General features: G+C 59.0%; 1 protein-coding gene across 8 annotated transcripts in view; it reads left to right on the top strand.

The window, feature by feature from the left end:
• Window positions 1–1,987: 1,987 nt before the first annotated feature.
• Window positions 1,988–21,539, top strand: part of KCNC1 (potassium voltage-gated channel subfamily C member 1) — a 43,638-nt gene continuing 24,086 nt past the window's right edge. For 7 of the 8 annotated variants that reach the window (XR_012015506.1, XR_012015504.1, XR_012015505.1 and 4 more), the window contains exon 1: window positions 1,988–3,280. Coding sequence is in view for 4 of the 8 variants with exons in the window: in XM_072793876.1 (XP_072649977.1) it covers window positions 2,711–3,280 (570 nt within the window). In the remaining 4 variants the exon portion in view is untranslated. The remainder of the gene's footprint in view (window positions 3,281–21,539) is intronic. The other variant, XM_072793873.1, reaches the window with a different exon arrangement.

Raw genomic sequence — 21,539 nt, 5'->3', positions numbered from 1 at the left:
CTTCTCCCATTGCTCATGTCTTGCTCTGCCCTTTGCCCTCTCCAGCCTTCTGCACTCCTCCAAAGCTTTCCCTACTACACACAGATTTCCCCCGGCTGGGATTTCCCTGGCCGAGTGAGGAGAGAGATGTCTAAGGCACAGCTTTGTCCCCAGGCTCACGGCTGTGTCTGCAGGTCAGCGTAGAGGGACAGCTGTCTGCACAGTGAGCAAGTGCCGACAGGTAAATAAGAGCCTCCTGTCTTCTTAATTAAATCGCCCTTTGCCCAGGCAGCCTTGTGTTCGATTGGGCTGGGCCGGGATCAATAAGCCTCTTTCCTGGTGCAGCCAACAGTGGAGCTGGGCCTGACCTCCCCAGCCCTGCTCAGGCCCACCTGCCCACTTCCCCAAAAGCCTAGAAGGCCCTCGAGGGCAAGGTCTCTTGTGCGCTTGTGCCTGGGACAGAGTGTGGAAAAGGAAGGAACAAAAGAGTGATTTGGTAAACTGAGGCACTGGCAGCAAACATGGGCCAGGAAGGCTCGGAGGCAGGCCCAAACTGTAACCCTCACCCCCGAGACCAAACTGAAAAGCTGTGGGAATCACAGCGGGAGCTGCTCCCGTCCAGCTCCCAGGCTCAGCATCAGCTTGCCGCCCAGGGCAGCTGAAGTCCCATGGGGCGGTGGGAGGATGTCAGTGGTCAGGGCCAGCAGGGGCAATCGCTTCTCTGACCTCTAAGGGCAGGATACCCTTTGCATACGGGATCCCCCATGTGAGGATCCAGAGCTAGTGTAGGAGGATCCGTGGGCTGGGATCCGTATGGCAGGGCCTGTGGCCCTCCGGGGAGACTAGGTCAGCCTGGAGTTATGGGGGGCCCAAGGTGAGTAAAGGGTCGAAAGGCGTTCCCAGGGTCCAGGATTATTGGCTTGTTGGGAGGGCTTAGGGGACAGCGTGTGTGTTTGGAGGATGCGATTTTGGGGCCCATTCTTAGAGGGACCTGTGACGGGACCAAGGGGGCTCCAGGTTCTGCGGGAAAGGCCGGCATCAAAGGTTGCTTGGAGCCGCCAGTACCGGTCCAGGTCGGGGTGTCCCCGATGGCGGCGGGGGCGTCTCACTGCACTAGAGGGTCCCACAGTCCCGGGTTTGGAAGGAAGGGACGGGTGCCCACGCCCTTCTCACCTCCGGCTGACGGGGGGGGGGGGGGCGCAGGCCTGGACGTCGCCCGGAGCCCCCCCCCGCCCATCGAGAGGCGCTGCCCCGGGGCGGGGCGTCGGCGGGTCCCCCCGGCCGCAGGAGCCTGGCGGGGCGGGCGCCCCCGGCGCGGGGGTTGAGGGAGGCCGGCTCCGCGCGGGGCGGGGAGGGGGGCGCGGAATCGGGGCGTTTTAGGACCCAGCGCGGCGCCTCCCTCCGGGGGCGAGTGCGGCTGCGCGCGCCGTGTGCCCGTGTCCGGAGAGCGGCGGGCTGGACGCGGACCGCGCGAGCGAGCGGGGAGCCAGCGAGCCCAGCAGCAGCCCGGGCGGCAGCAGCGTCGCGGCGGCGGCGGCCGCTCCGCGCCTCCCTCCCGGCCTCGCCGGCCTCGCCGCGCCGCGCCCGGACCCGCCACCCCCGCCTCCCGGGCGCCGCCGCCGCCGCCGCCGCAGCCCCCTCGCTGGGACCGGCACCTTCCGCCGCCTGTCCGAAGCGGGGCGCGGGGCGCGGGGCGCGGAGGCACCGGAGCCAGTGCCCACCGGCCTCGCGGACCGAACCAGCCCGGAGAGCGCGCGCCCGGCCCCGCGCAGCCCGCGCAGCCCGCGCAGCCCCGCCGCAGCCCGGGAGCTGTCCCTTCAGCACCGCCGGAGCCCGAGCGCAGCGCCGCCGAACCCCAGCTCCGGGCGGAGCGCACCGAGCGCAGCGCCCCGCGGCCGCCGCAGCGAGCAGCGCCCCGGCGCCCCTGCCCGGGGGGCCCGCCATCTCCTCCAGGAGGCGGGGAGAAGGAGCGAGGAGGGCGGGCGGGCGGGCGGGCGCGCCCGCCGCCGGGGGGAGCAGGCAGCCAGGCAAGGAGAGAGGGAGGGGGCCGGAGCCCGGAGCCGCAGCCCGGCCACGCAGGGAGGAAGGCAGCGGTCGTCCATCTCCCCGGCGCCCTGGCCCCGAGCGCGCTGCGGCGACCACCGCACGGCGGAGCGCGAATTTCCCGGCCCCCTCCCCTCCCCTCCCCCTTCCGGGGGCTGAGCTCTCGGTCCGGCCTTTGGAGCAGCTGACCTCCCCCCTCCCCAACACCCGCCAAAAAAAAAAAAAAAAAAAGAAAGAAAGAAAGAAAGAAAAAGCTTTGTGTCCATTGCTCCATTTTCCCGCTGAGATGGGGACGGGAGCCCGGCCCCCCAACCCTCTTTTCCCTCCTCCCGGGGCTCGCCGCTGAGCGCCGGCCCTCTCCCTCCCTCCCTTCGTCCCTCCCTCCCTGTCCTCCTCCCTCCTCTCCTCCTCCTCCGCCTCCTCCGCAGCCGGACCGGCTCCCTCCCCACACCTGGCGCCCAGAGACCCCCGGGATCCCGCGCGCGCTGCCCCGGACCGGCACCCGACCGAAAGCGCCCCGAGGGGCTCGGGTCGCTCCCGGGGCGGCCGGAGCCGCCATCCTCTGTGCCCCCCGACGGCTGGGGGGAGGGGGGAGGAGGCCCCGCGCCCCCCTCCCCGGCGCCAACTCCCCCTGGCGGCCGCTCCCATGGGTGTCGCTGGGCCGCGCCATGCCTAAGGGGGCGCCGCGATGGGCCAAGGGGACGAGAGCGAGCGCATCGTGATCAACGTGGGCGGCACGCGCCACCAGACGTACCGCTCGACGCTGCGCACGCTGCCCGGCACGCGGCTGGCCTGGCTGGCGGAGCCCGACGCCCACAGCCACTTCGACTATGACCCGCGCGCCGACGAGTTCTTCTTCGACCGCCACCCCGGCGTCTTCGCGCACATCCTGAACTACTACCGCACCGGCAAGCTGCACTGCCCGGCCGACGTGTGCGGGCCGCTCTACGAGGAGGAGCTGGCCTTCTGGGGCATCGACGAGACCGACGTGGAGCCCTGCTGCTGGATGACCTACCGCCAGCACCGCGACGCCGAGGAGGCGCTCGACAGCTTCGGGGGCGCGCCCCTAGACAACAGCGCCGACGACGCGGACGCCGACGGGCCCGGGGACTCGGGCGACGGGGAGGACGAGCTGGAGATGACCAAGCGCCTGGCGCTCAGCGACTCCCCGGACGGCCGGCCCGGCGGCTTCTGGCGCCGCTGGCAGCCGCGCATCTGGGCGCTCTTCGAGGACCCCTACTCCTCCCGCTACGCGCGGGTAAGTGCCCCCCCCTCCCGGTCCACCAGAGGAGCGGGGCGGGGAAGGCAGGGGCCTCTGCCTCCCCGGGGCGGGGGTGGATTCGAGAACCGGCGCCTGGGGAGTCAGAACTGAAAGGGGTGTGTGCGCGCGCGCATAGGAGAACCTGAATAGGACGGGGGGGGGGGTAAGAGAGCGGTTGCTCTTCCAGGGTAGACTGGTTTTGTAGGTACCTAGGGTCTGCGTCTGTATTTTCCAAATGTAATACATATGAGTGAGTACAAATGGGTGTGTGTGTGTATGAGAAGCGCGTGCACATTTATGTAAGTAAGCTGGCGTGTGTTTGGGTGGCTAAAGTGTTAGTGGGGATGAGTGAACGCGTGCGTGTATGTTGGAGAGTGCAGGAGTGCCTGCATGCCTGCATATTTGTGCCTTTGCGGATGCACACGGCGAAGGTGTGAACTGGCCCTTAGATTCTGGTGTGGGGAGGCAAGCTGGGAGCTCTTCCTCCCTCCAGGGTGAAAAGGTATCCGGAGGCAGCCAGGGCCTGCAGAGGAGGGCTTGAGGCCTGGTCTGCTGCTTGGGACACACCAGCCCTCCCCAGGGAGCATCCTCAGGCTGTTGTGAAGGGATGGTCAAGGGGGAATCTTTATGGCTAATTAATAGCTTGGTAGTTGGTGTGGGCCCCGGGCTGTAGGGAGGGTGATGCGGCCCCTCTGAGACCTGCTCCCGGGAACACAGCCTGTCCTTCCTCGTCAAAAGGGAGAGGGTTTTGGAGGGGACCGCTGGGCTTATGCCTATGCTTCTTCTGGGACCTGTCAGGGGCAGAGTGGGGGGGTCTTAAGGGGGAACCTGAAAGAAGGTGTGTCAGAGGTGGGTGTGTCTCGACCTGCCACTCCCCTTTAGAGAGAGCAGCTTGATGCCGAGTAGAAGGGCACCCTGCTGCTGACCTTGGCTTCTCCGAGGAGGCTTCTTTGGATTCCTTTCTTCATCTGTAAAATGGGAGAGGGGGGGTCTGGTGAAATCTAAGGGTCTTTGCTGCTTAACTGAGTCCAAATGGGAGACGCTGGTAGCAGCCACCCACCCTGGAGGAGATCCTCCTTGCATTCACTGGGCTCTGTGAGATCTGAATGGAACCTTAAGCATGAGGGGGAGAGTCAGAATTGGGAATTTAAAACAGAGCCACCCGCCCCCCAGCCCCCAGCAGGCAAATCACTGCCCTTTGTTACTGCTCCACATCCCTTCCCTCCGGCCCTCTGGAGCCAAGGTGGGGAGGACGGGGCAGGGGAGGAGGCAGGTCAAGGCTGAGGATCAGTGCGGGGAGGGGACTTGGCAGGCACTGAGAAGAAAAGGGCTGTGTTTAGCCACAGGCCTGGCAGATTTGTGACTTAGATGAAACACTGAGTGTTTTAGCCCGTGGGGGAGGGGGTGCAGGTCAGAGTCTTATACATTAAATCCTGGAATAGATGTGTGTTGGGTGGGGGGGGGGGGCTAGGGAGAGAACCAAGCCCCTCATTTTGCCACTGAGGACCCTACACAAGGTCACTCAGGGAGCTAGAGGCCAAGCAGGACTAGAACCCAGGTCTCCTGGGACCCCTCCTCCCCTGAACTGGCTGCCAGCTCCCGGCCATTCCCAGAATGGACTGGGACCCTCAGAGGTCCACACTCCCCTCTCCTCTCCTGACAGAGGCCACCGTAGCCAGGGGATTATGTAACTGGGAGCTGTGGCTGAGCTGTGGGGAGGGGCAGGAGCAGGGGGACTGGGAGGTTGAACCAGCACATGTTGGGGATGGGGGGCATGCGGGGGAGGGCCTGGGTTAGAGCAGCTGCCCATTCAGCCTGCATTTGACCTTGGACAGCATCTCACCACCACCACCACCACCACCACCACCATCACCTTTCTCAGCCCAGGAAGGAAGGAGAAGGCCCAACTTCCTCCTTGTCCTTTCATCTACCTGGCTCCCTAATAAGAGGCTACATACCCCCACCCCACCACTTGGGCTCAGCCTTAGGGCTCTGGCCTGTGTTCCTGACTTTCAGGATAGGCAGGGGACGTGTGGGACCCGTTCCACCCCCATCACTGTCCATCTTCTTCCACTGGGCATTCCTAGGCCATGGGGGTGGCCTTCACCCAATGCAGATAAATGGGCTAGTTAGTGTGGTTTGGGGTCTTGTTGGTGTTCGGAACCTTACAGAAAAGTCCTGATAGTCTCAAGTGTTCACTGAAGAGCAGACTCTAAGGGAAAAGCTGGGGTGCAGTGGGGAGGTGGAGATGGAAGCACCCCCCACATCTGTGCCACCACCTTCTTTTCCCAGTAGCCTCATAGGGTCATAGGGTCATTCCAACTCCTTTGGGTGACATAGGAGGGCACTGAGGCCCATGAGGAGGGACCTGCCCAAGGGCACTCAGGAACTGAGTGAGGGCAGGGCCTGGATTAGAACCCAGGCTTCCTGCTGCACGCCAGGCTGGCCTAGCTGCATTGCGCTGCCTCTCTGCGGCTCGTCTGCGCAGGGACCAGCGGCTGCCTGCCCTTCCTCCCCCTCCATCTTCGCTCTGCTGCCGCTGTCACCTTTGTGCACCCCTCCCCCCTCCTCAAACTGGTGGGTCGGGATTTAAATTTTGATTCTAGATTCTAGACCAGAATCCTGGGTGTGTGTGACATCGTATGTATGCGTGAGAGAAAAGCCGTGTGTGTTGTGTGTGTGTGTGTGAGAGAGAGAATCTGTGTAAGAGGGAATCACTGTGGGTGTGAGAGACTCTTCATATGTGTGAGAAACGCTGGATAAGAATGAAAATATGGGTGAGTGAGACTCTGGGAGTAGCGTGTGCATGTGTGTGCACGTGTGTGCGCGTGTATGTGTGTTTGTGGTGAGCCTGTGTGAGAGAGAGTCCGTGAGTCTCCGTATCAGAAATTCTGTGTGAATGTGAGACAGATTCTGTGTGTTTTGAGATGGACTTTGTGTGTGAGAACGAGACAGCGTGGGAGAGAGTGCGTATATAAGAAGGAGAGGGAGACTGTATGTGTAAGAGAAATGTGTGTGTGAGAGAGAAACTTGAGGCGAGTGTGTCACTGTGTGAGTGTATTGCTGCGTGTGGCGAGTGTGGCATCGTTCATGGGAAGCTCTGCCCGTGAGGCTGTGTGTGTGTGCGTGTGTGTGTGTAAGGCTGTGCGCACGAGACCATCTGTGCATGAGGCCGGACGAGGGGTGGGGGACCCTGCCTGTGGGTCACACTGTGTGTGCGTGAGCCTCTGTGTGTCATGCGGCGGTGGGTGCCTGTTGGTGACAGAGACCCTGTGTTGCCCAGGTGTGGGTGGACCTTGAGGAAGATGAAACTCCAGACCAGCTTCCTGCTTGCTCCCTTGATCTCCTGGTCCTCCCGAGCTGCCCTAGTGAGTGGTTTTGCTCCTCATTCCTGTCCTCAAGGGAAGTCCTGCTCTGGTGCAGGCCAGGTGTTGATGCGTGGCTCAGACAGGGAGGCCACCCCCCCCCCCCAGGCCTCCTCGCTGGCCCCCGGAGGGAAGGGCTGTTTGGCTGCAGGGGGAGGCCCCGTCTGACCCCTCGAGGGGTGACGATGCGAGCTAGGGCAGCCGGTTCCCTGGGCCCTGTCTCCTGTGCTTCCCCGGGCGTCCGGGCTGAGGGGGTGAGGGGCGGGGAGGTGAGCTGGGGCGGGCTAAGGTGAGGGGTGGACACACGCGAGCAGAGGATGCTGGTGACGCTGTGTGGAGAGGGCCACGAGAGGAGGCGGAGTCCCAGAGGGGGCAATGCTAGGGTAAGCTTTGGGGTGCAGGTGGGAACTAGCCAGGCAGATGGCGGGGGACGGCAGTCCCGGCAGGCAAGGCCGTGAGGGTGAGGAGGTGCCAGGGCTGTTGGCAGAGCCTGGGGCGGCCCTGCCCTGAAACTGCCCTCCTCTCCGCCTCGGGGGCCGGCGCAGGCCTTGGCTTTGATCTAGGATTTGCCTGTGTTCATCAGGAACATTGTCCTGGGTCAGGTCAGGGCTGATGGCGGTCCTTGCTCTGTAGGCCAGAGAGTATCCTGTGTGTGTGATGACATCTGTCCCCCTTTCAAATGACAGTCACTTGACCTTCCAAATGACAAGGAGGTGCCAGTGGTTCCCAAGCCGAGGAGGCCCCCTCCACCCCCCTGCCCACCTCTCCTCTGATGCTGGCTCGCTGGTTCTCTGGCTCTTTGGGGCCTGGAGCAGCCCCAGCTCCTCCTCGGCTCCCGGAGAAGGAAATGTACTCGGCGGCTGGAATGAGGAGCCCCGCAAGGGACTTCTGTTCCTCCCTTGGGCCTCAGCTGACACGGGGCTCTTGGAGTCTTTCTGAGATGTGGAGGGAGAGAGCTGCTCTCAGGGACTTTCTAGACAGCGACAGCCCCCCACCCCAGAGCCCACCGGGGCCCCACCTCTAGTCATGGTAACAGGCGAAGGAGCCCCATGAGTGGGGGAGAAGAGGCTGGTGCATTACCCTCCCTGCCGCCATCCCGTGTGCTCCCCGACATGCTGTGTCCCCCGCGTGGCGCTTTTCTCCCTCCTGTGATGCTTTTACAGGAGTCCTCGTGTCTCCAAATGGCACCTTCCCCAGACACCCCGCCGCAGTCTCTCAGCCCCTTCACCTCTAAATTGGGCATAATAATAGAACTTACCTCAGAGAGTTAATGAAAGATTAACTGAGGTGATAGGTAGAGAGCCCCAAGTCACAGGGCCTGGCATGCAGCAAGTACTCAATAAATGTTGGTTGCTATCATCACTCGATTGGTTGTATTATCATTCTACTTCATGCTCTCTAGATTCCGTCCTTGGCCCTCCGTCTCCACATCCACCATCCTGGTTCAAGCCGCCAGTGTTCCCCTCAGACCCACCCCTCCAGCGGCTCCCAGCTGCTCCCAGCTGCTCCCCTGCCTTCAGCCCCTGACCCCTCCAGGTCACCCTCTCCTTGGCAACCACAGAGAGAAGTCTCCTAAACTCACGAATCTGTCAGTCTATTCCCCTACCTGTTTAAAACCCTTCAGTGCTTCCCTGGACCTTATCGTGGCCCCTCCAGCCCTGCCTGCCTCCTCAGTCTCCTCTGGCCTGGCCCTCCCCATTCCTCACTGACCAACAGCTACCCTGGCCTCATTTCAGTTTCTTACATGTGCCATGCACCCCTGCTTCAGGACCTTTGCACATGCTGTCCCCGCCCCGGGGAAGCACTCTTTCCTCCTGGTCTGCACATCTTCATCCTTCACACCCTGCTTGAAACATTGTTCCTCGGTGATGCCTTCCCAGACCCCACAGCCTGGGTCAGGGTTGAGAGCTTTTCCCTTCAGAGAAGCTATCTGGTAGGTAATAACATGTTCATTAGCAGCCTCGCTTGGTTTGGTTTGTCTCTTGCTCTAGACTCTAAGCTTCTTACATACTCAGTATATTAGGAGCTGCTGTTAATGACAGATGAGGCAGTTGAGGCCCAGAGAGGAGTGCTTTCCCAAGGCCAATGTGAGCAGGTGGGGGGCGGGTTCAGAAACCCAGATCTCTAACTCTCGGCTCAGTGGCCGATCACCCTCATGTACCTTCCCCATGCCTCAGGGAGTGCTTAGATTCCCATGCCCTAGAGGCAGGTATCTGTGCTCCTTAACTCTGGGCGGGAGGCCTGGCATCTGCCAGAAGCTTTGGGAAGATTGGCTTGAGCTTCTGAGAGCGGCAGGCGGGTTGTCTTAGAGGTGGGGGAGGGAGTGTGGAGGGGGCTCATGTCAGGGCCCGCTGCCTAGGCCAGGGATCTCGGGGCCTCCCAAGACAGCTGAATATAGTGCTATGGCTATTCTGAGCGATCCCATGACCAGTGTGCTCACTCTGGACCAAAAGGTCAGGGCCTCAAGCCTCTGCCTCCCGTCAGCCCCAAGGCCAGCCGCCGGCCTGAGCTTCCCTGCCCTAGGGGCAGGGCCAGAGGAGAAGGGGCCCCAGAGGCTCCTGGGACTGTTGGCTGCCCAGGTCTTATTCTTGGGGACCACTGGGGTGGGAGGGACGGCCTTCCACACGCATGGGGCTGTCACAGAAGATGGGTGCTCCTGGGCCACCTCTGCCCTCATCCCGTGGAGGAGAGCCAGACGCAGAGATGGGAAGACACTTGCCCAAGACCACACGGCGAATCCGTGAGGCTCAGCCTTCTCGGCCCAGGGCCTGGCCATTTGCGTTTCTTTTGGCTCTCAGTTTGAACAGGACACCAGATACCACCTGAGCATGCTGCTCTCTTACCCCCATTATTTCCTCCCCAGAGGGAGGGAGACAAAGCAGTTAGCTGCCCTCCACCTCCTGCCCGCTGCCCCCCACACCCTCCTCCGGGGCCCAGCACAGCTGGTTGAGAAGTCTGCAGGTCATCCAACCCAAAGTTGGCCCAAATTCTGTTCTTATCATCCTCCTAGCAGGAGTTTCTAGAACCCCTTTCCTTTCTTGAATCATAATACTAACGGCTGCTATTTACGAAAGCATTTACTATGTATCCGTCTTAAGCGCCTCATTTACATATTCTCATTTAATTCTCACAAAACTGCCATGGAACTGTAGCATGATCATCACGCCAGTGTCACAGATGAGGCTGCAGAGGCCCAAAGAGGTTAGTAACTTATCTGGGGTCACTTAGCTCAGGAGCGGCCGAGGCTGCCCGAGACACCAGACCTCTGTCCGTAACCACTGCTCGGTGCTGCCTCCCGTTGCCGTCGCAGGATCCTGGACACCCTGGCTCAGGCTTCCGTTTCCATCTGGTTCCTTCCCTCCCCCAGGTAACACCCTTTCCCCACAACCTGTCCCGGAATCCTGCTCATCACGTTCTGACCCGTTAGGGTCACGTTAGGCAGGTAGGGGTCCAGCCTCGTGGGCAGCACCGGGACGAGGGGCCTCAGAAGGTGCCTCACTGTCCCCCACTAGCCATGCAGGCCCTGGGCTCCATAGGACCTACAGGGAAATGGCAGAGGGCTCTGGGAGGATCGGAAGCTGTCCTGCATGAGGTGATACATGGGGGAAGCTAGGGGTGAGGCTGGCTCCTCCTCAGCTCGGCATTCGAGGCCTTCTGCTCTGGAACCTGGCCATGAGCTGTTCCTTTCTGCCAGGCTCCTCCCCAGCCTCCTCATCTTCAGCCCTCATTCCAACCTTTGGGTTTTTTGCTCATCTATTTCCCTCTCGCAGTATCCCTTCTAGATTTGCTGAATGTGAAAACCCACCCTACAAGGCCCCTAAGGCTTACCCTGGCTGCTCCTGCCCTAGCTGACCACTTTTGGGAGTGAAGGGTCTGGGCGGGGCATGGAGTCACCAGGCTTGCACGATTTGAGCTGGAGATCAGCAGGTCGCTTTCGGAGGCCTGTGGCTGGGGACAGGCAGGCCCTCTGGATCAAGGACCAGCCCAGGTGCATGGAGAGATGAGGCCACAGACAAGACCCCAGTTGTGGGCATCAGGCAACTGAGCCAGAGCAAGATCTGTAGCCGGGCCATGAAGACAACCTGGGCTCCCTCGGGCAAATCCCACCATCCCCTCAAGCTACAGATTTTGCCTCCGTGAAATACAGAGGTCATTCCAAATGACCACCAAGTCCCTTCCCAGGTCTGACATTCCAGGAGTCAAAGAATTCTGGACTTTGGCTTCCCAGAGTCACCGCGGGGGCCAAGCTAGTCCTTCCCTAGCTCTCCTCCCACGTCACCAGGCCAGCCCCTCTCTAGGTTGCATTTGAGCTCTCCTGCCAAGGCCCCTGACACCAAGCAGACAGGAGCCCAGGGGCAGGGTGCTGAAGGGCTTCTTCCTACATTCATTCAGGCTTTCTCAACCTGCTCTCGTTCATTCGTTAGTTCATTGATTCATTGATTCATTGATTCATTGATTCATTCATTCATTCATTCATTCAAGGCATAGTAATCATGCCCTGCCTGGAGTTGCCACTGTGACCACTGTGAACCATCGTTGGCTCACCAGGCCACTCGGGCATAAACCTGTGGGTACCACCTCTTCAGAGTTTGCTTGCTCAGGCCCAGCAGGTGGCACCTGTTTGCCCTCTTCTCCAGGTCGTTTTCTTGGCTGTCTGCCCTCTGGGAGTTGCAGAGAGGTGCACCCAGAGAGGAGCAGCTAAGCCAGCCTGTAGGGGCTGGGGCAGGGCAGGGAGGCTAACTTCGATGGTGAAGGGGCGCTGTGGAGGTGGTTGCAGCGAGCTCCCTCAGTGCTGGATGGGGCGGGGTGGGGTGGGGCTGGGGTATCCAGTGCTCGCTCTGGGGGCTGCAGGAGGATTCCCACCCACGGCTGACTCTCACATTACCTGGGCTGCTTCCAAAAGGTCAGGCCCCTGGGCTCTGTCCCTTGAGAATTTGATTCCTAGATCTGGGAGCAGGGGTGCTCAGGGTGCTCGCTCCACTCTCAGGGGGTGCGAATGCTCAGCAAGGGAGAATCCGCACCGGGGGCCGGGACACAGGGGCTCTGGCTGCTTGGCGCGGTCCTCTGACCAACAGCAGCAACATCACCTGGGCACTCGGTAGATGTGAAGAGGTTCAGGCCCCACCGGAGAGACCTGCTGATTCAGAACCTTCATTTTAACAAGATCCCCAGATGAATCATATGCACATTCGATTCTGAGAAGTGCTGAGGCGGGCAGCCATTCCCAGTTGAGGGGAAGCATCAGGGCACAGAGAAGCCTGAATGGGTGTGTGCAGGTTGGCAGAGCTTCAAGGGGGGTGATTCTGATCTTTCCTTGTGCCCAAGACGTTGGCACAGGGTGATGGGCCTGGGGATGAGTCCCCAGGTCAGTAAGTGGCAACTGCATCCGTCAATCCTCAGACCCAAACCCTTGGCACCATCCTTGATTCCTTCCTTTCTCTCAGGCATCAGCAAATCCCGCTCTTTCCATGTTGAAGGCGCCCCGGAACCCAACTGCGTCATATCACCTCCACCACTAGGCCCCTGGCCTACCATCAACTGTCCTCCCCTCCAGCTCCTTCTCCGCACGCAGCCAGGGCCATCCGGGGTGAAATGCTGGTCAGACCAAGGCACCTCTATGCTCTGCGAACTCTGGCTTCCCGTCTCACCCAGGGAGAAGCCCACGTCCTTCTGAGGGTTCTAGGGCTCCACACGAGCGCCTTGCGCCTACCATCTCCCCTTCTGCTCTCCTTCTCTCTCCCCCTCCTCCCCATTCTGGCCTCCTTGGTTTTCCACCAGCGCAGTGCTCGTGCTTCTGCCTCAGGACCCTTCCTCTTGCTGTTCCCTCCACCTGGAGCACTTTCCCCCCCACATACTCTCTCCCTCACCTGCTTCAGGTCTGGACCTGGAGGTCATTCAGCTCATTTCATGCTCTCCCGTTTCCCCCTTTGCATTAACACCATCTAACTGTGTTTTACTTATTTACCTTGTTTGTCAGTGTCTTTCACTAGAAGACGCTAGAACAGGACCTGGCACGTAGTGGGTGCAGAATAAATATTTCTCTAGAGGATTGGATACGGAGGCCAGAGTTTAAGACCTAGGTCAGACATTGGCACCGCCCCTTTGAGCCTGTTACTGGCTGACCCCCTTCTTCCTTGCCTCACCCAGGAACACGTCCCTCCATCCCTGAGCCCCGAGCAGTGGTGGAGAGGCAGGGGCTGAGGCCGGGCTAAGAGTGTTGGAGTGTCCTGGTCAGGGCTGGCGGTGGGGGGAGGCCAACACCAGTCAGGGCAGGTCCCACCTGCCACTGTCACCACTCAGGGCCAGACGAGGCTCTTCCCATGCCAGGTCCTAAGTCCTCCTTCACTCTGCCTCGGCCCGGTGAGCCCCTGGCCCACTCCCCACGACTGGAGCTCAGAGGCTAAGGAACTATTTTCCCAAACCAGGACACACGAGCTGTCACACAAGGATGGAGATGTGGCAGGGACAGTGTTTGCAGGTCCAGGTGGTCGGGCCACATGCCCAAGTCTCACTTCTCGTCCTCCTGTAAGCCAGCCCGGCTTTCTCTCCCTCCCTCTCCCTCCGCATCTACTTCCCCATCCACCTCCTTCTCTTCCCCGTCCCTTCCGTCATCCCCTTCCCTCTGTTAGTTACTGGCTGTCAACACAGACTCTTCCCCCGGCAAGCCTAGGATGCTTTCTGTCCTCGGTTCCCCTGCTGGGAGCCCCAGTCATGTGTTCAGCTGGAAGTGGGTGGGCCTCGAGGCCCCACTCGGCAATGTGACCCGGAGTCCAGTTCTCTCCTCGGAGCGTGGCCTCTTGAGCCAGGAGGCCTGCATTCGAGTCCCGGCCCCACCACTTCCCAGCTGTGTGACCTTGGACAAATGCCCTAACCTGTCTGTACCTCGAGAGGGATATTAATAGCACCTGACTCATAGGGAAGTCGAGAGGCTTGAATGTGTTAAGCACTTAGTCCAGAACCCGAAACATAATAAGTGCTTAATTATCGTAGGTTCCATTATTGTCTTTTTACTGGCGCTTGGCTCTAGAAGATCCATCAGCTGTTCACTGGCTGCTTCCTTCTTTCAGCAACTGACTCTCCTTTCAAATAACTCTCCAGGGGTCACCATGCCTACCTTGGCCCTGGGGGCCCTGGCTAGTACAGTCTGTCTCCCAGGGGCCAGGCTTCAGGGGTGTCATCCCGACGGGCCTGGCTTCTATCTTGCTTTGTGCTGCAAGTCTGCTGCACGTCCCGGGCAGATCGTGGCCTCCTGGGGACCTCGGTCTCCCCATTGTTTGTCATGTGGCACTGGTCCCTGCTCTGGCCCCCTCTCCAGGTGTAGTGGGGAACGAGGGAGATGGAGGATGGAAAGTTCTGCCGGCAGGGTAGAGAGGCAAGGGGAGCCGTTGGTGTCTGATGGGGAACCAAGCACGGGGACCTGAGATGCTGGCAAGAGTACCAGTGTGGAGGGGGCTGGTGGCCAGGGGCCTCCAAATGCCTTACTTTGCAGGCACAGCGAGCATGGGCAGCAAGGGCCAGGCCGACCCTAGATGCTGCTGGGGCCTGGGGCTCCCGCCGGTGCCAATGGGCGGTGCCCAGTCCGGGGCTGGCCTGCCCCGCCAGGCCGACGCCAGGCCGGGTGGGGACGAGCTAATATTAGCCGGGGCAGCCCCAGACAGCTGAGCTCAGGGGGCCTCAGGAGCTTCACTGGGCCTGGACTCACATGTGGCTTCGGTCTGGGCCACAGCAGCCAAAGGGAGCTTTCTCGAGCCTGGGCACGGCCTTGGATGCCCCTTCTACCCTGACCGGGTCCAGACCTTCCCCTTACTAGCCTGGCAGCCCTGTTCCTGCCTCTCTCTGGCTCTGCTCCTGCCCACAAGCCCCTGGCCGCCTGCTCATGATGTGCCCCCCCTTACCTCTTCACTTCTCCATTCATCGAGCAGGAAGAGACTTCTTTCCCTACAGCCCTACTCTGCACCTGAAGACGGTCTGTGGGGTTCTGGCCAGGGGCTGCTCGTGAGCTTTCACTTGTGCATCTGTTCATTCAACAAATATTTATTGAGTGTCCGCTTACTAGGTGGCAGGCACTGTTCTAGAAGCTGGGAATAGAGCAAAGAACAAATCAGTCAAACATTCCTGCCCTCAAGAACCTACATTCTAGTGCAGTGAGAAGAGAAAGAAACAAACGGATACATGAATATATAGTGTGTCAGGTGGTGAGGAGTGTGGTGAGGTATGTGATGGAGGGTCGGGCCCGAGGAGTGCTGGGGGTGAGGACTTCGACTAGTGGGGCAGGAAAGGCCCCTCCAAGCAGGTATGTTTCAACAAAGACTTGAAGGAGGGGAGGAAGGGAGACCTGTGACATCTAGGGAACAGAGGCAACGAGATACGCAAAAGCCCTGAGTAGGCATGTGTGCCTGGGCCAATGTCCAGGGCTGGGCTCAGAGAGCCAAGAGACAGGGGTAGGACAGAAGGAGACGAGCAGAGCTCCCCACAGCCCCACTGGGCTCTTGGCAGTAGGGTCTTGCCCCATGGGCTCTCTGGGTGTGCTAGCCTGGCTCTTGGCCACATTTCTATCTCTACTGCTGTCCTCTTTCCTCCCCTCTACTCCCCATCCATGGCCTCAGGGGCCTCAGGGAAGAGGCTCTTGCCTCACCATAATGGGGGGCCTCTGTCTTTTCCCTAAAGGCCAGCTGTGCCCGGGGGGAGTCTGTGGGGCCACACAGGGCAGCCACCAGGCTGCGGGGGAAGCTGTTCTCTGAGGGAGAAGATGGTGCGGGAGCCAGAGGAAAAGGGCCCTTACAGACAAAGGTTCTGGGAGCAATTTCCATCCACATAGCCCCCCAGGGTGGCTTACCCACTTCTCACCCCAGTTGGGCTGAGAAAGATGGTTAGTGGAGTGTTTATGGGTCCAAACTTGGTTCTACTGATGATTAGCTGTGTGACCTCTGTAAGCCTCAGCCAACTCAGCTGTAAAGGGGGGGAATACCAGGAGTTCCCACTTCAAGTCCCCCCATGAGAACCTGATGAGATAAGGTGCAGAAAGCTCTTCAGCACAGTACGTGGCACAACACAGGGGTTCGAGTCATGCTTTGTCATTCCCACCACTTGGCACACGAGGCGTCTTTCTAGGATGCTCTGCAGACACTGGCCTTCCCACTTAACTGGGGAGTTCTGAGAATATGAAACTAATGTCTAGAAGGGGTTGCTGTCACCAGGAGGCTTCGGTGATTCCCCAGGGATCTTCTCTGCCCATGAGGGTGGTAGCGCAGGGAAGTGTGACTCCCTTGTGTCTTATCACCAGGGCAGGACTGTGAACAGATTTTAGATCACGGCCTCCCGCCAGGGCCAACATCATCTTACCACTTAGAGATTAATGTTTTATGCTCAGCCTCAGGGGCTCTCTTAGCAGCTGTGAGGAACACGGTCACCCACTGGGACACCTGGAGCCACCAGAGCCCTGGGATGAGGGCTGGGCTCTTGGCAGCCTACGTGGCTGGCACCTGCTCAGGGCCGGCCCTGGGCCGTGTGCTCCTCCCCGTATCGCCATGGGAGCTCCCACCTTGGCGCCTGACCAGCACACACCCCTGGAGGATGGCGCTTGTCTTTGGGGGCCTTAGTTTCCTCATCTATGAATTGTGCATAGTGGTGCCACTTACTTCTCAGGGGCTGCAGGATCCACTAAGACAGGGACAGAAAGATAATGCGTGAGGGAGAAGATATGGTTCAAAGCAGGGCCATGTGTGCCAGAGGAGACCGCTGTCTCAAGGGCAGGGGAAGTGTGAGGAGGGGACAGGAGGAGGCGAGAGTACAGGCCTTGGACCTGGCTGGGCCTGTGTGGGCTTGGGCAGGGGGCCCTCCTGTGCGAAATGGGGATGCGTCTCAGAGGGCAAAGCCTGAAGCATCATGCCCAGCACACGAGACACGCCGACCAGGGGTTGTATGTGGCTACTTGGTTCGGATGCCCTGGGGGGAGCTGGCATCATGAGGCCCTGGCTGAGCCACAGGGACAAGGAAGCAAGCTGTGGAAGCTTTGTCCCGTGGCCCCACAGCCTCAGGGGCATGAACCACTGTCACCAATGATATATTTAGCGGCACAAAGGTCAGAAATGCCAGGCACTGGCTTCTCTTCTAGGCGGCAGGAACCGTGTCTCCCAAGGCCCGGCTGTCACCAAGCAGATATTTTTTTCCTGTCTGGCAGTTTGGGGACCTGAGGAAAAGCCTCAGAGTAAGGAATCGCCATGGTCTGTACCCACTGGCCGAGTCTTTCCATGTCCATGGTCTTTCCCAAATGCTATTGTGCTACCCTTGGAAAATCCCACCCAACCTGTCTTTCCAGACCACCCACCCCTGGCCTCCAGGTACGTGAACCATTCACCTAGCTGTGTAGCTCCCCTGCCTCCTGCCTTTGCCTGTTCTGTTCCTTCCCGAACAGTCTCCTCTCCCAGAGAGCTTTGCCTGCCCTTGACCCAGCTGCCCTATTGAGGTTACACATCTCCCCAACTCAGCTGCAGCCTCTTTGAGGATAAGGACCAGCCAAAGAATGATAGTTCTGGTTACATAATATGGAATCAATAAATCTTTGCTAAAGTGGCATAGTTCACCACATCCCTGTGAGGTAGAAGGATGAGATAGCATCCCCATTTTATTGAGGAAGGAACAACTGGCCCAGAGAGATTAATTTGTTTATATGGACCATCCAGTTAGCAAGTAGTGGAAGGACTAGATCCCCAGGTCTTCTTCCGGCAATTGAACAGTCCAACTACAGCAGTGCCATGTTCCTTTCTGCTCTATTATACTAAGGTTCTGTGGTCAAGAATGAGGTGGTTGGATGGACAGATGGGTGATGGACAAGTGGATGAAAGAATGGATGAAAAGATGAGTCCATGGCTGGATATGGATGAATGGATGGAAGGAAGGATGTATGAATGGACACCCATCTAGGTGGGTACCTTGGTGTATGAGTGAACAAATGGACAGTTGTAAGGATGGATGGACACATTTCTAGCTGCTTGGCTTCACGGCAGGAAAGGAAGTCTCACCTCTCACTGAATGGAAACACCCTAGAGGAGAGGGCTGGGAAGCCGAAGACATCAATGTGGAAGGCAGGGTGGAGCAACCTAGCTCATGAGTGGAGAAAGTAGGTTTGCAGATGTAGGGGTGGGTGGTTTGCTGAGTGAGGGAGCCTGGGCCTGGGCACAGGGACTGGCCTGGGAGACTAGCCCACTCTCAAAGGTGAGAGGCTCTGATGGAGCAGCCCCAAGACAGGCTGGAAAGAAGTTGCAATCAGAGCCAGGTGAAGGGGAAGCCTCAAGATCCAGGGTTTTCCAGACTCCCTGTAGCCACTGGAGGGCAGACAGCAAGTGGGGGGTTGGCCTCAGAACCCAGGGCTGCACGGAGCATACCTGTGATTTCCATCTGTCCTGGGGTAGGGAGGCCACTCGTCTGCCCTAGGTCCCCAGCCTCCATGAGCAAGCCCCTCTGATAGCTCTGACAGGACGTGCACGAGGGGACAGTGCCCCTCTCCTGGCTGAGGAGCGGGCCCTGTTGAGTCACCTGGCTCAGGTATACCAAGATGCACTGCCTCTCCACTGCTTTTTGTCATCAGTCCCAGGCTCTAGACGTGAGCTCCAACGCTTTCATTTTAACTACCTAGCAAGGGCTAGCAGAGGGACCACAGACAAGGGTGGCCAGTAGTGGACCCTGGCAGGCTTGGATGGTGCTAGCCTAGAGCAGATTCCTCCAGCTGGAGCTAAGGACCTTCATTTGCACAAGGCACAGAGCTGTGAGCTCCAGGCTCCCTCCCAAAGCCCAGAGCATTCCCCAGCACCAGGCTGCACCCCCCACATATACACTGGCCCCAGCGATCTCCCTGGGAAACCAGGTCCCAATGAGAGTGCCTGGTGCGCCGCTAACCGCTCATTACAGTCACGGCTGCAGCTAAGTATAGCTCCAGCACACGCAAGACCAAGACAACAAGGGAAAGGCTTTCCATAAAAAAGCTCCACATGCAAACACACAAACATCTGCATGCACATGCTCCCCACACTCATGCATACCGGTGGCCCTGGACACGCATGGACCTGTACTTGCACCAACACAGAGTCTCACTCACTCACTCAGGCTTTCATTCAGCAAATGCTTGTTGAAGAGCCAGGAAAGGGTTGAGAGCATGTGTTCTGCAGTCAGACAAAGCCGGGTTTCCAATTCTAACCCCATCACCTCCCAGGTTCATGATTATGGGCAACTTAGCCTCTCCATGCTTCAGTTTCCCTCTCCATAAAATTGGGATGGCAACCACAGTACAGATCTAGAGTTGGGGTTGGGGTCAGTGAGACGGGGTGCATATGAGTGCTTAGGATGGGTCTGGCTGGGGATAAGTGACTGTACATGGTAGATGTCTGTATCCTCCCTCCTGAGTACCTACTCTGTGCCTAGCTCTGTGCTGGGAGCTTTGTTTAAAGCTGTCGTTTCTGGAAGTGATTGTGAAAAGCAGTGCCTGGTATATAATAGGCTCTCAGTAAATATTTGATGATTGAATGAATGAACAAACCACTGAAAGCTGCATCAATGGATGGTTGGATGTCCTTGGAGCTTTCTCCTCTGCGAAGGCATCCACCCTCACTTGTCTCTCGGCCAGGCTGTGTCTCCAGTAGGATCTAGATACTCCTGTGGGTAACAGGGAGATCCTAGAGGTACAGGAGGACTTCCAGGCTGTCTGGGCGCACCCCCTGCCCGTTTTGCAGATGGGGAAGTGGCCCCACCGGGGGCAGTGCCTGGTCCCGCTTGGACAATTGTCCTGCAGCACCAGCCAGGGCCCGGCTGGGCCATCGGGCCATCAGGCAGGCTGGGGCCCTGGACTGGCAGTAGGCGGGGCTCTGTTTGCAGGGAAGGGGTGGCAATTCTGTCCAGCCTGGGAAGGAGGTAGGAAGCAAGCTTAAGGCTTTAAGGGTGCTGTCACCATTCCCAGCCCTTGAATAGGCCGGCAGCTAAACCGCCTGGGCCATCTCCTCCCATCGCACCTCCTCAAAAAGAAAGTGACATTTCCTGGTGCTTTTTTTAAGCCCAGGCTGGCTGGGCCTGGCCCCAGGCGTGGGGTGGGGAGGGGGCGGGTGGCACCGGGAGTCACACAGCCTGAGTCTCTCCTCACCTTGAGTGATCTCAAGGCGCTGGGAATAGACAAGGTCTCATCTCCTTGCCACGCATCCCGGATTCCAACTGCCACACTCCAGTGCTGGCACGCAGGTTTTGAATTCCGCACCCCCTCGCCAGTCATGCCCCCTGGGCAGGCCTCAGGCTGTTGCGCTCCACCATGAGTGTCTTCAGCCAGACCAGCCCCCCTGAACAGGAACCTTCTTGCCCTCGTGTCCACTCTCCTTCAGTCACACATGTTCGAGGCCAGTGGGGACTCGGGTCTTTACTGATTTTGCCCATTGTCGAAAGACGGACATGGTTGTGCCTGCAGCCAGGATAGGCACGTATCTGCTGTCAATGAGTATTGCCAGTGTAGACCTGAATCTGTTCTCAATCATGGTGCCCATTGCCAGCACGACAAATAATCTCTGTGGAGATTAAGCTGCTGAGGATGGAGGTGGATGATTAGTGACCAGATGAGTCACAGATGCATAGACAAAGATTATCCTTTTACCAGCATACACATAGATCTGCTGGAAGTGTGGTCCATGCCGGTGTAAACACGACTCTGAAATCAGTGTCTGTGTACATTGCCGGGGTAGATGCAGATGCTGCATGGGCGCATCAGTGACTGTGCACACTGCCCATACAGATGAAGGGAGGCGGGCACCACAGGAGGGGTCACTTCCTAAGGAGGTGGAAGGGGCCAACTTTGCTGTGCCCATTGCATAGATAGAAGGATGGAGACCAGCATATATAGGATCTATATCCATGACCTCCCCATAGAAGGAAAACTGTGCTCCTGGTCCCCGAAAAAGCGGCCCCTCTTTCCCTACTGGTGTGTGGCATGTGGCTGGGCCTGATGGCAGGGCCAACCCCAATCCCCAGATCCAGCCACTTCATCGAACTTGCATTCTAAGGCAGAAGAGAGACCAACAATAAAGACCAGAAGGAAGTAAATCAGGTAGCGTGAAGTACCAACGCTCAACCGGCTGGACGCTTGGACTGGCTGAATGTGACTGGATGTAAATTATACCTCAGTAAAGCTGGGGAAGTCAGTGCTCCAACATGGTCTGTGCTGTGAGGGGAGGTAGAGGGAGGAAGCTCAGATCAGTGGGGGTGCTGGCTTTGAGTAAGCCCCAGGAGATCCCGAGGGAATGAGCTCTGAGGATACCTGGGGAAGGGCGTCTGGACGGGGGGAACAGCCAGTGCGGGGGCCCGAAGGCAGGCGTATGTCTGGCATGTTGGAGGAACATGTTTGAGGAGGCGGGTGTGGCTGAAACGAGCGAAGGGGACAGCAGCAGGAGAGGAGCTAGGAGGGGCAGGGCAGGACATATCACGTAGGGGCTGCATGGAACGTGAGGACCTTGGCTTCTCCTCTGAGAGAGATGGGGAGCCTGTGCAGGGGTTTTGAGCAGAGAAATGACACAAGCAGATTTAGATGCTAAAAGGATCATCACGCTGCTCAGTTGAAAATAGTTCTCGAGCCCCAGGAATAGTGGCAGCTGGGAGACCGGTTAAGGGGATCTTACCATAACCCAGGGGAAACGACTGACCGTGGCTGGGACAGAGGTAGGAAGGGTGGTGCTGGGCAAGTGCTCACTCTGGATTTGTTTCAAGCTTAGCCAGCGGGCTTTCCTTACAGATGAAATGTGAGGTGTCACGGTCTGGGGCAAGAGCATCCAGAAGGATGGAGTTGCCGTCTCGTGCGATGGAGAGGCAGTGGGCAGTGGGGGCAGCGCGGGACCCCAGGTGGCGCGTTGAGTTGGAGATGGTGC

This window comes from Canis lupus, chromosome 23 (assembly GCF_048164855.1).
Source record: "Canis lupus baileyi chromosome 23, mCanLup2.hap1, whole genome shotgun sequence".
NCBI lineage: Eukaryota > Metazoa > Chordata > Mammalia > Carnivora > Canidae > Canis > Canis lupus.
This window is presented reverse-complemented; position numbering and strand designations above follow the sequence as displayed.